Source organism: Mytilus californianus, unplaced genomic scaffold, assembly GCF_021869535.1.
Source record: "Mytilus californianus isolate M0D057914Y unplaced genomic scaffold, xbMytCali1.0.p SCAF_3, whole genome shotgun sequence".
In the NCBI taxonomy this organism is placed as follows: Eukaryota; Metazoa; Mollusca; class Bivalvia; order Mytilida; family Mytilidae; genus Mytilus; species Mytilus californianus.
Window position 1 is genome coordinate 55,584,092 of NW_026262679.1, and position 17,780 is coordinate 55,601,871.

At 34.9% G+C, this 17,780-nt stretch overlaps 1 protein-coding gene across 3 annotated transcripts in view; it reads left to right on the forward strand.

Moving 5' to 3' along the window:
* The window catches only part of LOC127734918 (fibrinogen-like protein 1), a 166,323-nt gene extending 162,337 nt beyond the window's left edge, over positions 1–3,986 (forward strand). For 2 of the 3 annotated variants that reach the window (XM_052244953.1, XM_052244952.1), the window contains exons 5-6: positions 1,853–2,017; positions 3,390–3,986. In XM_052244953.1, the coding sequence (XP_052100913.1) occupies positions 1,853–2,017; positions 3,390–3,601 (377 nt within the window). In that variant the 3' untranslated portion in view covers positions 3,602–3,986. The remainder of the gene's footprint in view (positions 1–1,852; positions 2,018–3,389) is intronic. The other variant, XM_052244955.1, reaches the window with a different exon arrangement.
* Positions 3,987–17,780: the final 13,794 nt, after the last annotated feature.

A 17,780-nucleotide genomic window follows, 5' to 3' on the forward strand; every position in this document is an offset into this window, starting at 1 on the left:
AAACCAAAACGTTGTGAAACTATAGATAGGCAAAGATAGAAAAAGTTTGCAGGCTTTAAAGCCTAAATGGCTTAAACTGAAAAGACAACACCATCGAAAAATATCTTTTCCAGAGATATAATTTGTATTCCTCAATCCATATCATCTGCAAGGAACGTACAAATTTCTCAAAGTCATTGTTTAATTAAACATTCAGCATTTTGAAGGATTTTTATCACCTAATATTAGAACAAAATAATGTATATACGGTTTTCTAAATAGCCATTATTGTTGTCAGTTTACAGCATAAAAAATGTTAATGTTAAATTGTTAATTGTGAAAATGTTGTTTCGATAAGATTTAGCCACTAGTAGGGAAGAGAAACCGACAACTCTTTCGAGCCACTCTTTTTTTAAGGAGTTTGTATTGCGTTGTTCTAGTGTTTTGTGTTGTAGGTAGTTGGAGTTTTTCTATTTTCAATGGCTTTGTTTCTTTCATCATTGGTCTTGCTCATTCTTTTTTTTTTTTTGTATTGAATCTGTGTTTTGTTCTGGAACTTTCATATTTGGTTATGAATGACACGTCGAACACTTGATCACAGTTTTGTGTAAGAGTATGTCGCTCGTCCTACATTTACTTAACACTTCGTTATTGGGATCCTTATCCAATGATCGGCCATATTTTACTTTTTTTTACCTTTTTAGAAATCTACTTTGATATTAAGAATTGGTAAAATAGGAAAAACTCTTCTTCACGAATATTCTCTTGCCTTTAAAATCTCATGCCAGACATAATCGCCCCCAGTACAAATTGAATCAATGTAGAAGAACTTCGGGTCATATTGTTACATCTTCGCTGTCTAAATTTAGAATGTTCATCAACGGTGTTAAAAGAGGCCATGCAACTGCTGTCAAATTATCCAATAAAAATGTTCATGTACGTGAATATCCGAAATTTCCATGTATAAATCCAAAAGATGACAAAACAGTGACAGATTATTTTCTAAAAGTATTGTCAAATTGATGTAAGATAAGGATTTCAATCTTCTGCCTCAAAGAGATGCAAAACTGTGTGTCTATTGTAACTTATTTAGTTGTTTTGTTATTAAAGCAGAACTAATGTGTCATGCTATTGTTAACTGAATACAGTTGTTGTAATGTTTGTTTGTTACACTATTGTCTCAGCTGCTTTTAAGGGACCGCTACTAAAAATTGTTAAAATCTTCTTAATAAGTTATATGCCTTTTCAAGCTAGGATACTGTAGTCCAGTTGTTTCCCTTGGATGTCGTCTGCAGTGATTGGTTTTTTTTTTTCGTTTAATATTATTTACTTAAATCAGGCCGTTAATTGTATCTTTTGAATGGGTTTAACTCATTGCCGGTAATTGTTCTGCAATAGATCATCATGCAGGATGGATTTTGCTCATTATTAAAGGCAAGTTAAGGCCGCCCGTTGACCTTCAAGGTCGATATTTCAATTAAGAAATTTACCACATCTCCATATTTTATGTATATCAATAAAATAGAAATATTTATACATATGTTACTGTAATTTATTACAAACATCAGTCTTTTGTGATGATCTTTTTGCCTGGCTCAATTGGCACTCCGTGGTGATTTCAAACGTTTTTTGCATTTAAAATATATGTGGATTCATTATTATTCGTTGGATACAAACTTTCGTTGATTTCGTGGGAACAGGTGAACCACGAATTCAAATGTTCACCGAATTATTAATTTTTTATAGGCTTGTATGCCGACTTTGGCAAAACCACAAAATTAAATATCCACGAAAATGTAAGTTTTCCTCAATACACGAAAATTGGAACCCACGAAAATAAATTGATTCACAGTATTTACATTTCTTTAACTAGGTAACAAATACCTACATGTTCTAACCAGCAGTGGATCCTATAAACTACGGGTGGAACTTGTTGACACCAACGGCAGCATGTATTATGCTGAGTACAGTACATTTGCAATCGGTGATGCAGCATCAAATTATACAGCAACTATAAATGGATACAGTGGAAATGCAGGTTAGTTAGTTGTCTCATTTTCTTGTAAACGCTTGTCATCAAATTCCCTACTTACTATGGCATAGGCCGGAATGTCATTATATGGGCAAACTTTTAGGAGTAGCCTTACATGATTGCAATTAGATCATAACCATACATGTAGTCTTTAGTATATGAAAGACTAAAGGATGCTCGCTTCTCTGTTTAAAAATAAAACTCGTTTTAAAAGACAGTTGTTAATTGATAGTATATAAAAACAGAACTTAAAAAATAGAATAAAATAACAGTTCCTGTTTCTTGTTTTTGAAATATAATCAATTGAAAATTTGTTGGGAAATGATTCTCTCTAGACCTTTGATACATTTAACATTGACACATTTTTCTATAAAAAAAAATGAAAAAGTATGTATACTTCGCCAACAAATAGTAAAAGTTTCGAATGAAAATAGATATTTCATCTGTTGTTCTTTGTAAATTTTTCATTTGTTGATAGGCTTTTGATGTAGTTTCTAAGTTAAGGATAAATAAGATGATAGAATCATTGTAAAATCATGCAATTATCGATGACAGAAAACCTCAGACAGATTTTCTGCCAATACAATTGCATGCAGCCAAAAAAGTCGTACTTTGATTTGTTCATGCAATTATAACAAAACAATTGCAGTATACAATAGCAGTATACAAAAATAAAACTCATCAAATATTCAAGACTTATAATTCTGTACGCGCGTTTCGTCTACAAAAGACTGATCATTGACACTCGAATAAAAAATTAAAAGGCCAAAATAAAGTACGAAGTTGAAAAGTAATTCAAAATAAACGGGGGATCCATGTGTTTTTGTGGGGTTTTTTTTAAAGAGCAGAAAACATTTTTTTTTATGTCGATAGCATTTCTGTTTTTTATAGCGCAAAATGTCGTCGTAATGCATTTGTAATGCAACATCGTTCTATTATCATTCTTGCCGTATGCCGAAACGTTATACGAATCTCTGATATTTATAAATCAAATTTAAAAATAAAGTAACCCGTTGTTTATTCAACTCGACATTTTGGCCCACAGTGAATATAACATGCTTCCATAAACATATGTTTTACTTTGAGACTGCTTTCAAATTCACGTGCTTAAATTGATGACGTCAGTGTGTTTTCAGTGATAGTTGAATGCACAGTATTAGCAACGTCGCAAAAAATACGTTTAATTTGATGAGTTGTTATATGTCCCTGCAGCAGTAGTGTATGCCCTAAAGAATCATACTTAAGAAAGATTTTATATGTTAGTTTAAACAGTTTGCAATACATAACCACATGCATGTGATGTATATCTATATTTTGAAAAGTAAAATATTGTTACAAAAATGGATCATATTAAAGACATTTAATAAATTAATTGCAGGAAACTATATGAGCCCTACCAACGGAAGATATTTTTCGACATATGATCATGATAATGATGTTTACGATAATATTAACTGTGCATCTAGATATAACGGCTGGTGGTACCACTGGTGTTCGAATTCATTTTTGAACGACGACTTCAGCGACGGATTGAGATGGGGCGACACCTTCTTCCAAACATCACAAATGATGATACAAAGAACCACGTAACATCATGAAAATCACGAGAAACGTATTTCAGTATAGCCATGGAATTTTCATTTGATTCTTTTATCTTCGTTTCTGTGAATTAATGTTCAAAGTACTTCTAACAATTGTTTTACAATACTATGTGTTACAATGGTAGGTTAAACAATGTTATAATTTCGGCAAGTCAAAATTATGTGGCAAAAATCCATCAGAGATACCAGGCTTCTTCAATTAGATCCCTTTTGAATAAATTAACTCCCTTGTTTAACTAAACATCCTCCATTATGAGGTTAGAGTTTTTATAGACCAACCTTTCCTGTGAAGTTAGCTTTATTCCCTTTGACATATATGTATGATTTCGATATTAAAGTTTTGCTGTACTGATAGAATAAATTATTTTAAAATACTTGAGCTTATTTTGCTATGTCTGTCCGTCATCAATAACTCTTCAAAACCTTTTTCAAGTAGATCTTGCATTCATGTCTGAAGCCATCTTTGTCCTTAAAAAATCCCAGTATTATGAGTTAAATAGCGGTATAATTATTTATCATCTGTGATGTGAATGTGATTTCCCATCGCAAAAATTTAATGAAAAAAAAGATTAAATAAATTTTTGTTTTCCTTCGGTACACATTTTACGGTAATAATAATGTTTATTACATTTCAAAGAAATAAAACAGTCAAAATGCATGTGCTGATGCAGTCTCTTTCTAAATTCAACCAAGAACTTAACTTTAAAAAGAAATAATAATTTGTAGGAAAGATTTGAATAATTTTTTGGCAATCATTATTATATTTTTAATGAGAATACACCAAAAAGGTGCAAATTAGTAAAAAAAAAACAAAGTCCCAAAGGGGGCAATACAAAAGTCAGTCAAAAATATCATAGCCATAAGAAACAGAAAAAAATGACGGTAAGGAAACCATCACATAGAAAACAAAACAATGCGTAACACAAGAAACCAGGGTAAAATTGATACAGTTCCGGTCCCTCTAGTGGTGTGACAGAAATGCAGTTTAAGCCTTAGACAATATTTGTAATTCAATGTTTAATTGTAATCCATGATAAATTACCCGTTTGAACAATGCCTTAACGAAAACTACATGGAAAATCATCCTTTTATCCTTGGTTGCTATGAAACTCGTTGTTGCTAGGGTGCTCTCCTTGAGGTCCGCGCTCTTGGTATATAAAGACACCGATACATTGTGCGAGTTTGTCATTTGTATTTGGCTGTTGATGAGGAAAGCATCGATAAATTATATACAAATTAACTCAAAGATCTTTTAGAAGAATTTGGAGCTGAAAAGTAAGTTGATAAACCACTAGGATTAAGTTGAAAGCTTGTGGTTTGAAGCAAGCGGTCTAGAAGTCTTTACGATTGTTGCAAGCTACCGGGTTGTTCTGAAACTGTAATTTCCCACGGGAATGGTCGCAGTCCCTCGAACAGGTAGTTTGTAAAAGTCTGGTGACTTCGGTGCTTCGGAGACTAGGTGTCTCAGAAACTAGGTGTCTCAGAACTAGGTGTTTCAGGAACCTATGGTTTTGAAGCTTGTCCTCTTATAGTTTTTGAAAGGTTATAATTGTTGAGCAAATCGGTTGGGACCTCGGAGTCATTAAAAGGATTAAGGATAAATTGAGGTTATAGTTTTTAGACTACTTTTTGATACAAAGTTAATTGTGTAAATATTGTTGTTTCTTTATTAAGTTTCAAAGTTTAAAGGTTGGTCTCGTAGTTTTTAGTAAGGCCTCCAAGTTGTAGTTAGATTTTGAGTTAATTAAAAGATTGATATTGGAGTATCTCAGATTCTGTGAAAACGGATACGAACAGATTGTTTATAAGCCAAACACGTTACAAAAATTGGTTAGCAGCGGTGGGATCTGAGAGACTTCAGTATTATATGTAATTACATTGTTTGATTGTGAGTTCATTTTCTATTTGTCCTTGCAAGAAGCAATACATTGTTTTGTAAATACATTGATTGTCAAGTTGTGTAATAAAATATTTTTGAAAAACTTGTTTAATTTATTCTTCAAAATATGTCGCGAACATACAGAGAAGATGATATGTTGTATGACCCTGATAGTTATGAAACACGAAAATTGACAAGGGAGATAGATAGATTGAACAGGGAAATAGGGCGCATACGAATTAAAAGTTTTGAAAATGCCCCAGACTTTGCTCAGTCAACTCCTATCAGTCAAACAACACATCCAAGACAATCTGACTCTGGAATTGCTACTGCCAGAATTCCGAACCCTGACTTTGGTACAGGCAGCAACATATTCCAAAGTACAAACATTGGGATAGGGGCTAAGTCAAAAGTTATGCCAAAGCCTGCAATACCCGATAAACATATCCCAGCTTCAGTAAAATTAACTCCAGAGATGAGAACTTATTCAGACTCTGTTCTTGAGACAAACTTTGTAACTGAAAGGCGAAAGTAAAATTTGCCAAAACCACAAAACAAATTAGGTACATATAGGGGAGACAACAAAAACAAAAATATCATAAAGCCCGCTACGTTTGACGGACAAGGCTCATGGATAGATTACAAGTCTCATTTCGATGCCTGTTCAAGTATTAATGGTTGGACAGATGCAGAAAAGGGTTTGTATTTGGCAGTCTCATTTAGAGGACAAGCTCAGGGGGTACTAGGAAATTTACCTACAGATAAAAGACAAACTTTTAAGGAACTTGTGAGGTCTCTCGAAGAGAGATTTTCGCCTGCCAATCAAACGGAATTGTACCGAACACAACTACGGGAGCGTCGTCAAAAAGCTTCGGAAAGCCTTCCTGAATTAGGTCAGGACATAAGACGCTTGGCGAACCTTTCATATCCGACTGCCCCGAATGACGTAAGAGAAACTCTCGCTAAAGAGCAATTTACCGACGGACTCATGAGTGTGGACATGAGACTTAGAATTAAACAAGCTAGACCTGCTGACCTGAATGACGCGGTTCGGCACGCCGTTGAACTAGAAGCTTTTAATAAGGCTGAAATAAAGCGAGAGGAAGGGAAAGGTTATTTAAGAGCTACAAATACAGATGCGGACATCAGTGACACTAGCGACAAAACAGTAGAGCTACTTAAAAACATGCAGACAGCTTTGACTGATCTGCAACAAGCAGTAAAAGCCTTGCAACAAACTCAGGGAAAAGGGTGGTTATTTTAAAGGGAATTCACAATTCCAGAATCGCAAGAAACATGGATGTTTCAATTGTGGGAAATTTGGACATTTCAAGAAAGATTGTCCCGAAAGTAGTGTAAAGAAAGCACATTCGAACACCCCAAACGGACCTGAAGTGTCACACGAAAAACAGAACGGTGCGATAGGAGTAAATAAATTAGCTAATGAGGCTGGTATGTTTATAGAAGCTAAAGTAAATGGTTCTAAAGCAAAGATGCCTATAGACACAGGGGCGACAGTATCTCTAATTTCAAAAAAATTATTTGACAGTATGCATTCTCCTGTTCTATAACCAATGGACAGAGAGATATTGACTGCAAATGGTTCTCCCTTAATTCTGTTTGGGAAAACTATTATTGACATTGACTTAAATGGATATGTTTGTTCAAACATTGCTGTAGTAGCAGACCTAAACATAGATGGTATATTGGGAATAGACTTCCAAAGAAATCAAAATTGTGTTATCAATTTTACTAAAGGTAGTATTTGGGTAAACGGAAGAGAAACGCGTTTACATTTTTAAGGTCAGATAGGCTGCTATCGAGTATCAGTAGCAAGAACTGTACAAGTGCCTCCTCGTAGTAAAGTTTTGGTAACTGGAACTATCAGAGGACCAGTTCTACCAAACCAACAAGTTGGTATTGTTGAACCAACACAAGAGTTTGTAGACACAAATAAGGGTCTTTTAGGTAGAATATTGGTAAAAAATCAAGAGAAAGTTCCACTCAGGTTTATGAATTTGTCTGATGAAACTCAAACAATTCATGAAGGTACAATAGTGGGGCAGTTGAGTCCGGTCGAGGAGATAATAGTATCAGAATCCAGTGAAACAATAATTGAAAGCTCATTACCCGCGCATATGTATCAATTGTATAAAGACACAGTTGAAAATATGTCGGAGGAAAAAAACAAGCTGGTTAAAAATTTTCTTTCGAAATATTCAGATGTGTTTTCAGAATCAGATTCTGACTAAGGCCGGACAACTGTTGTTAAACACAGCATTAAAACACATGATAACATGCCACATAAAGAACCCCCAAGACGTATCCCTTTTCATTTACAGCCTGAGGTTGATAAAACAATTGATGACATGTTAGAGAAGGGCATCATTGAGCATTCAAGCAGCCCTTGGGCTTCAGGGGTAGTTTTAGTAAGAAAGAAAGATGGTTCTACGCGTTTTTGTGTGGACTATCGCATGCTCAACAGCTCGACAGTTAAGGACGCATATCCTCTACCTAGAATTGATGATTCCCTGGAGCAGCTCTCAGGTGCAAAGTTGTTTTCAACGCTAGACCTTTGTTCTGGATACTGGCATGTAGAGGTTGAAGCTTCAGATCGGTTCAAAACTGCATTTGTAACAAGAAAAGGGTTGTTTCAGTTCAGAGTACTCCCCTTTGGATTATGTAACGCACCAGTCACTTTTGAACGGTTGATGGAGACGGTATTAGCAGGGTTGCAATGGGAGTTATGCTTGATATACCTAGACGATATAATTGTTTTTGCAAAAAGCTTTGAAGACATGTTGAAAAATGTAGCTACCGTTTTCGACAGATTGAGATCTGCCAAGTTGAAACTTAAACCCCGAAAATGTACTTTGTTTGCTACAGAGGTAGAATACTTAGGCCATATCATTTCCAAAGATGGGGTTGCTACAGATAAAAAAAAACTGGAAATTGTTCAAAACTGGCCAACGCCATCAATGTTACTGATGTTAGATCATTTTTAGGATTCTGTTACTACAGACGATTTGTAGAAGGTTTTGCAGCTATTGCTAAACCTTTACACAAATTTACAGAGTAAAATAAAGAGTACGATTGGTCGCATGAATGCAATGAAGCTTTCTTAAAACTTAAAATGTGTCTGACCACAGCGCCTGTCCTTGCTCATGCCGATTTTACAAAACCGTTCATACTTGACACAGATGCCTGTGGAACCGCAATTGGTGCTGTACTTTCGCAGATTCAAGACAATATCGAAAAAGTCATTGCCTATGTTAGCAGAAGTTTGACGAAATCAGAGCGCAAGTACTGCGTTACAAGAAAAGAACTTCTTGCAGTGGTTCACTTCTCCAAATATTACAAAAACTATCTGTACGGTAAAAAGTTCAAAGTTCGTACAGACCACAGTTCGCTTCGCTGGCTTCTAAATTTCAAAAACCCTGAAGGACAGATGGCGAGGTGGTTGGAGGTGTTGTTTTCTTACGACATGGAAATTGAACATCGGCCGGGTGCCAAACACAAGTATGCTGACTTTTTAAGTCGGCTGCCATGCAAATAATGCAATCATTGTAATATAGAGAAAGAAACAGCGGTTGGTTATTCACAGAACATTCAAACTAAAAATAGCAATGAATCGAACCAAGTCAGTGTTGTTACCGAGCTCCAGGAAGCTCAGAATGCTGATACAAATATAAGTAAGGTCAGACAATGGCTAGAAAAAGGTAAAAGACCATCCTGGGAAGAGGTTTGTGGCAGCTATTTTATGCGAAGTCTTTGGAGTCAGTTCAACAAACTCTGTATCGAGAATGAACTGGTATGTACGACTTGGGAAATTGGAAGTACAAATATCACATATTGTCAGGCTGTTGTACCTTTATGTGAAATACGAAAAATTCTCGAATATTGTCATGATGTCCGAACATTGGGACATTTGGGAGTCACAAAAACGTTAAGTAAGATAAGACAGAGATTTTATTGGCCTTGGCAACAAGATTATGTACGGAGATATGTTGCAGGCTGTGACAAATGTACCAGACGTAAAGAAACGTGCTCCCATGCAGGTTGTTCAGGCAGGGGTTCCCATGGAGAGAATTGCAACTGACATTCTGGGTGAACTTCCTGAAACAGACAATAATAACAAATACATAGTAGTTATATCAGACTACTTTACTAAGTGGACAGAGGCATTTCCTATGCCAAATATGGAGGCACGAACTGTGGCAAAGATACTTGTTGAAGAAGTTGTGGCTCGATTTGGAATACCATATACGATTCATTCAGATCAAGGAGCACAGTATGAGAGCAAGTTGTTTTCGGAGATGTGTAACCTCTTAGAAATTGACAAAACAAGAACTACTCCATACCATCCTAAATCAGATGGTATGGTAGGGAGATTCAACCAAACACTAGAAGTTATGCTCAGCTCGTACGTTCAGGAGCATCATAGAGATTTGGATGTGCATTTGCCATATGTAATGATGGCTTATCGAGCCGCTGAGCATGAAACAACGGGTACAACTCCGAACTTACTCATGCTTGGTCGTGAGACAACAATGCCACTTGATTTAATTTATTGCATGCCTACGAGTGTGAAACCAGTTCCTACTAATCAGTGGGTATGGGAACTTAAAGAGCGCATAGAAGAGACTCACACATTTGTAAGGGCACATATGAAACAAGCAATACTAAGACAGAAAACATATCATGACAAGAAATTGTCCTGGCGAAAATTTGAAAAGGGGGATGAAGTATATATATTTTTCCCACAGAAAAAGATAGGGTGTTCCCCTAAGCTAACATCATTTTGGAGGGGCCCTTTTAAAATTTTGAGGAAAATGTCTGATGTGTTATATGAGGTTAATTGTGGCAGGAGTGGCAAGCCACAAGTTATCCATTGTGATAGGATTAAGGAAAAACAATCACAAATATTAAGAGGGGAAGACATTGATTTAATTGTTAATGAACCAGTCATAGAAAACGAGAATGAATCATATACTGATGAGTTTACTGATGTTTCTTCAAGAGACAACATTCGCCCAAGACGCGAAGTAAGGCGTCCCGAGCGATACCAGGACTTTATTTGTGAATTTAGATAGAATAAAGTTGTATTCTACAGTATGTTGTATATATTTGAATGAAAAAAAAAAAAAAAAACGTTTCGAAGAGGATCGAGAAATATAATGTATATCTAAATGTTTTGTAGGTGATGGTAAAAACAAAGGTCACACCAAGGCTGACAAAGGAAGTGAAGTTAGTTATGAAAGAAACTTGTCCATTATGCAAGAAGGAGTACAGCGACAGTGATAAGCTGACAAATCATGTATTAACATGTGTACAGGACAAGAGCAGATTGACCTGCTACCAGTGCAACCAAATGTTCAAGAAGGCGGCATATTATACACGTCATATGAAAAGGTATCACCAGCACGAAGATGTTAAAATAGTTGAGGTACCTCACGATAAAAAGGAGGAAAAGAAAGAACCGGACGTTCCATTAAAGGACGTTCCATCAAAGAACAAAGATGACAATTCAGATGAGTCAGATTCATTTTCCGATGACAGTGAATCCTCCTCAGATAGTGGAAAAGAGTTTTCCGATCCCGGGGAGTTAAAAAACCTGATAGGAGACATCTCAGGTGGAGAAAGCTTCGATGATGAAAAGGACAGTCCGAGACCAGAAAATGATAAAAGTAAGTCTGAAACAGTTAAGATTTGTGATAAAGTTTGTCTGGAAGGAAGAATCACAAGAAAACCAACCAGACCAGAGAAAGTTCTGGCTCCAAGAAAAGAGAAGTTACTTGAACTGTTGAAAGAGTCATCAAACAAGCAAGAAATAGATGGGGAAATCCACAGTCCAGATTTATTCAGTGATAAAAAATCCGAAAATAAAAGTAAAACTGAGCAGAAAGAACATTCAGAGGATTCAGAATCTGAGTCGCAGGTGACCAGTAAAAATCAAAAGAAAAAGAGAAAGAGAGAAAGAGACAGTACGCTTCAAGATAAGGCTTTACAGGTCGAAGGATTAAAATACAGAAAATATATCAAGACCGTTACCAGATATGTTGAAAACAACAGAGAGGTTGAACAGACTGTGTTGGAGGAATTTCTTTCTTTTGATTAAACTTTGATCTGTTATTGCAGGCAGCAAAAGCAGTAATAAATATTCTTATTTCGTGTTGAGTTTTGTATACGTTATGTATAAGTCCGTCGGATGAGGACGTTAAATCTGAGGTCCCATGTGCAGGGAAACGTCACACCCTATGCATGTAAAAGAACCCTCATGTAAGCCATAAGTGCTTCTTGTCGAGGCAAAATTACTTCAGAACCTATTTTTAGCTATTTTTGTTTACAGTGGCAATCTCATTATTCGAATTTTGGAGAAGCTAAGGACTAATCATTTATAAAAAAAAATCAGTAAGCAATTGCTTTGAGTTGATACAAATAGAAAAAAAAGTATGTTAGTCATGCGAGGATGCATGAAATCGGAGGCGTGGGTAATGTGACAGAAATGCAGTTTAAGCCTAAGACAATATTTGTAATTCAATGTTTAATTGTAATCCATGATAAATTACCCTTTTTAACAATGCCTTAACGAAAACTACATGGAAAATCATCCTTTTATCCTTGGTTGCTATGAAACTCGTTGTTGCTAGAGTGCTCTGCTTGAGGTCCGCGCTCTTGGTATATAAGACACCGATACATTGTGCGAGTTTGTCATTTGTATTTGGCTGTTGATGAGGAAAGCATCGATAAATTATATACAAATTAACTCAAAGATCTTTTAGAAGAATTTGGAGCTGAAAAGTAAGTTGATAAACCACTAGGATTAAGTTGAAAGCTTGTGGTTTGAAGCAAGCGGTCTAGAAGTCTTTACGATTGTTGCAAGCTACCGGGTTGTTCTGAAACTGTAATTTCCCACGGGAATGGTCGCAGTGCCTCGAACAGGTAGTTTGTAAAAGTCTGGTGACTTCGGTGCTTCGGAGACTAGGTGTCTCAGAAACTAGGTGTCTCAGAACTAGGTGTTTCAGGAACCTATGGTTTTGAAGCTTGTCCTCTTATAGTTTTTGAAAGGTTATAATTGTTGAGCAAATCGGTTGGGACCTCGGAGTCAGTGAAAGGATTAAGGATAAATTGAGGTTATAGTTTTTAGACTACTTTTTGATACAAAGTTAATTGTGTAAATATTGTTGTTTCTTTATTAAGTTTCAAAGTTTAAAGGTTGGTCTCGTAGTTTTTAGTAAGGCCTCCAAGTTGTAGTTAGATTTTGAGTTAATTAAAAGATTGATATTGGAGTATCTCAGATTCTGTGAAAACGGATACGAACAGATTGTTTATAAGCCAAACACGTTACAGTGGCTCCAGGAATTTTAATCATGACAAGTTAACATTTATTTAGGTTATAAATCGTGTTTGATAGTAGAGGCCAAGATTGTAGTTTACTAAAATAGAACATACATGTCATCACTTATGATACAGGTACTCTCAACCAAGTCAATAAAACGTTCAATAAGGTGGCGTTCGCATTTACCCTTCTTCTTTTCAGTAAAACCAACCTATAAAAAAGAACTTGAAGTTAAAGGGTAATTATTCTTGATTCTTTCCATTTGTCTTGGGAAGCTCCTGTATGATGCTGCTTCGTACAAATAAAGGAACAAGCCATCGAGAAGAGCGTACAGTTTGTTTCCATCGGATTGACGAATACAGCTGATCAAATCGACCACTGAGTATAAGAAATGTTTTTTTTTTCCTTCAACAAATGAAATATCTTGATGTTGTCTGTTCCAGAAAACTGATTTAGAAAAACATATTTTACATGATATCATTTATTCTTCACTAAAGCATTATTAGGTAACAAACTTCGACAATTGTTTGTATTGTGGATACGACAATTATGACACATCCTTGGTTATGAGTACAAAATATTCAATAACATAAACGGTACCAATTTTTCTGCACCAGATGCGCATTTCGACAATCAATGTCTCTTCAGTGATGCTCGACGCCAAAATATTTGAAAATCTAAAGCTTATTAAAAACATGAAGAGCAATAAACCAAAAAGGACAAAAAGTATAGCCAAAGCTGGGCAAGGAATCAGACCTTTGCATGAGGAAGATACATTCCTTAATTTTAAATTATTTCCAAAATTTTGTAACAGCAAATTTTAATAACACAAAATCAGTATTTTCATACTGATAGTTAAATCCGTCTATCTTTCGAAGGGATGGCCTCAATTAGGAACCCTTGGTTTAAAATGTGCCTTATACGCAACAACTCTCTATCAATGAAATCATAAAAGGAAACGCAAGCTCTGGAATTTCGTATCAACTTAGAGATATATACTCCATTTACAGCTGCTGCTTGAATTTTGCTACACACAGAAAAGAAAAGGCTACAGTAGAAAAGCTGCATTTATCTTTTCTTCTTACATTCTGTTCTCAACCGATCATCCTTTTCAATTTCTAGAGCTTCTGAATGATTTCTGCATCATATTAATAAAGGAACAAGTCGTCTGTTGAAAACACATCATCAAAACGTAACAAACAAGTTGTCCATTACAAAATCAAACATCGTTTGGATGTAAGTTTCAAAGTAGAGTTTGTAATAAGAACATTTTTAACAAAGTGTGATTTATCAATTCCTAAAACAAGACATTCGTATTGGATTGACATTTTCAGTTATAAAATTTAGACATCGTTTTGAATTAAGGAATATATCTCCCTCATGTATAGTTCTGATTCTTTGTACGGATTTGGCTAAGGCTTAGGTCCTTTTGGATTTATCAGCTCTTCAACTTTTGATTAGCTTTTGGATTTTAAATATTTTGACCTCGAGCTCACTGTTAAGAAATTAATTGCCAAAATGCGCATCTGGTGCATTAAAATAATCACCTTTGATGTTATTGTATCTGGGTTGTTCATTCCTTTATGAAACACAGTTGCACTGCATATTTTGATTTCTTTTTTTAATTCGAAAAAGGAAAATAGTGTAAAGAGTAGATAAGTTAAATGCTGTTATCTTTGGTTATTTTTTTTCCTTATAATTAGAAAATTGAAAATAGTGTGAAGGGTAGAGAAGTTAAATATTTTTATCTGTTATGTGTATGAGGTCTTCAAATTTGTGTTAGGTTGTGGACTATCAAATATTTAGGCCTCGATCATCACTAAATAGACATTAATTGTCGAAATTCGCATCTGATGCAATACAATTGGTTCCAATAATATTATTGCAAGCGGAAAGTAGGAATTTTACAAAACTTTGCAACTTTGTAGTATTCAAATACATAGTTTGGGTAAGGCATACTTGTTTAAATGGTAAAAATGTGCATTTCTTAAGATTTGATAGCATAAGAGACTATGAGTATAAATACATTTGTACGTGAATAGATTTTAATTTTTAAGAATCCACATCTGAATCACGCGGCTACTATAGTAGGTATTTTGAATGTAACTCTTGACCCCGCAGTATATAGTTTATGTAAGGTATTATTTTTTTACATCCAGTAAAGTCAAGAATGGTCCACTTGTTTAAATTCCAATATTTTAAAAATTGATAAACATAAAGATTAGATGGATATCTAGTACAATGTGAGTCTTTGAAGATAAATGTGGCATGAGTGTTCGAATTTTTTTTGTATCTGCGACTTCCCGTTTATAGCCTATTGGGAAAATTGGTGTGTTCCCTCTTACATTTTGCCCATGATCTTGATTTATCCACGAGAGAATTCATTGGAATTTTTAAAGTTTCCAATTATGGATTAAGGATCGTACTATTCCACACTTTTTCCGAAAACTTTCAAAAGACGAGTATTGAAAAACGTTATGGTAATCAATTATGACATTTCCTGTGGGATTATACATGTGTATGAAAAGGATATATATGCATTCAGGCGGTTTATACATAAATCATTATGTTGAGATCAAGACACAAATTGTTGTAGTTGAAAATCTTTGCTGCAATAGGTCTTATATAGGTTCAAGAGTAATTCAAATTGACTATAAACCTTCATCGTATTGAGAAAGTATGCATATGGATGAATTGTAACAAAGATATTGCATAATTTAATGGCATTAGGAAGTTTGTTGGTAAAAGAACGATTATATAAGGAGCATGTATATATGCTAACAGACTATTGGTTTTATCGGAATTCTCTGTGCCTGTATAAACCTGCTCAGCTATTCATACAATTGCATATCACGGCAATATGCGTTCAATATGTCTGACCAACATGAAAACGTCTTTTTTTCTTTTTATACAATAAACATACAAAATTTTTCTTACCCTGTTTTATTTTTCAATCAATATTACGAACAAGTATGAAAAAATTCTCAACATTATTTCAAGCGCGCAAAGATTAGAAAAATCCTACACATTCATAATGTGCATACAAAATGCGATGAGTTTACTCACCTACACGTACAGGCGCTGAGATGAACTTTAAAATATTGATTTTATGTTTTGAAAATGCTATCCTTGTGCGACCGTTAGTCCCACTTGCAAAAATGTAGGTATGTTACAGGAAATTTGTAAAATTAATGATTTAGTTAAATCCAGAAAAACGCTTCGGACGCATGAAATTTATAACGTGTTGTTTTCATTTTTTTCAGCACTGGGTCGATACCTCTGCTGTTGGACTATCAGTCCCCGAGGGTATCATCAGCCTAGTAGTCAGTACTTCGGTACTGAAATAATTTATAACAAATAATTGTAAAATTGTCCGTTAATAAATTTTGAAAATTATTAGAAACAAGATTTCAACTCCCTCAGGCAAAGTTGACCTTAGTTAGATTTGGCTATTTTTTTAGATCCATTTTGGTAATATACTCTTCATTTGTTTCAGTTCTTATACATCCTTTGCTTTCAAATATTCGACTTTGAGCGTTCCTGATGAAGGTAAATCCAGAAAAGCGCTTCGGACGCATGAAATTTATAACGTGTTGTTTTCATTTTTCAAATCCCTAAAATTTGTGTATATCCACTTAATTGATTTGAGATTTATAATACTTCTATTCCCGATTCCTACTAGGGGTTTAACAAAATGACTGAAATATTTGAGAACTTTTTTACAGATTCACTTGTATAATTCAGAGAATTTGAAAAAAAAAGATAATTATATTTATTTTTAATTGCACTCTGGATGCTAGTTATATGGACTTGCTATCCCAAGATTGTACTGACTATCAAGGAATGAGGCAAACCATAGTAATGTGCATTACAAATATCGATATGTTAGTTAAATGTAGTCTTTTTCGTTTTAAACTGCATAGATACAGTAATTTCTAAAAATAATAAAGACAAAGAAGAAAACACGAGAGAAAAAAACGTAGACAAAACTGCGCAGTTAAACTATCTACCATTTTTGTTGGACAAGGTTTATTAAATATGTAAAATGTGTTGTGTGAAAACGCAATTGTGATTAAAATAGGTATAGACTTATTGTAGGTACAGAGTAATTGTAACAGTAGACATCATCCAAACTATATCATGCTAATATTTTAGTTGAAAACATTCCTTTAATTCATAATCACTGGTTTGTTAAAAAATTTGTTCAAACATGTTTTTCTTCGTAGAAAGAAGATGTCTAATACATGCATGATATGTATATAATGGATAAAACAGCAAATTAGGAATTTTACCAAATCCCTAGCAACATTGTCAGTGGCAGGTGCGTCGACTCCTATCTTAATTAGGATTGCCAGTTTTCCAGTCGAAGAATGGTGATTCTCTCCGGGTACTCCGGATTCCTCCACCAATAAAAACTGGCAGCCACGATAAAGCTAAGAGTGCTGAAAGTGGTGTTAAACGCCAACAATCAATCAATCAAATATACTAGATTTGCATCTAAGTCGTCGAATTGCTTCGGTGGTCTTGGGAAAGCATGCTCCTCTCGATTGCGGGAAGTCGTTGGTTCAATCCCCGGTCGGATCAAACCAAGACTTTAAAATTGGTAGTTGCTTCGCTGCTAAGCATGCGGCATTACGGAGTAAGAGCAATACTGGTCGAATCAGTAGAATAATGTGTTCATGTACAGATATGTGTCTTCCTGATATGAACAAGCACGTTAACAATCCGGCTGCGTGTCGATGTAGTACAAGCAAGGGTCCATATTCATCTAATTAACATGTTCTCATTCTGAATAAGAATTTATTTTGCCGCTGGACATTAAACAATCATCCATCATCATCTAACTTGTCTGTTTTAGTTTCAACCGGACATTTAATATCGTAATTTTGTATCAATTCTATGAAAACTGGAGATAATGATTTTTTGATTTTACACCACAACAGTTCAGAG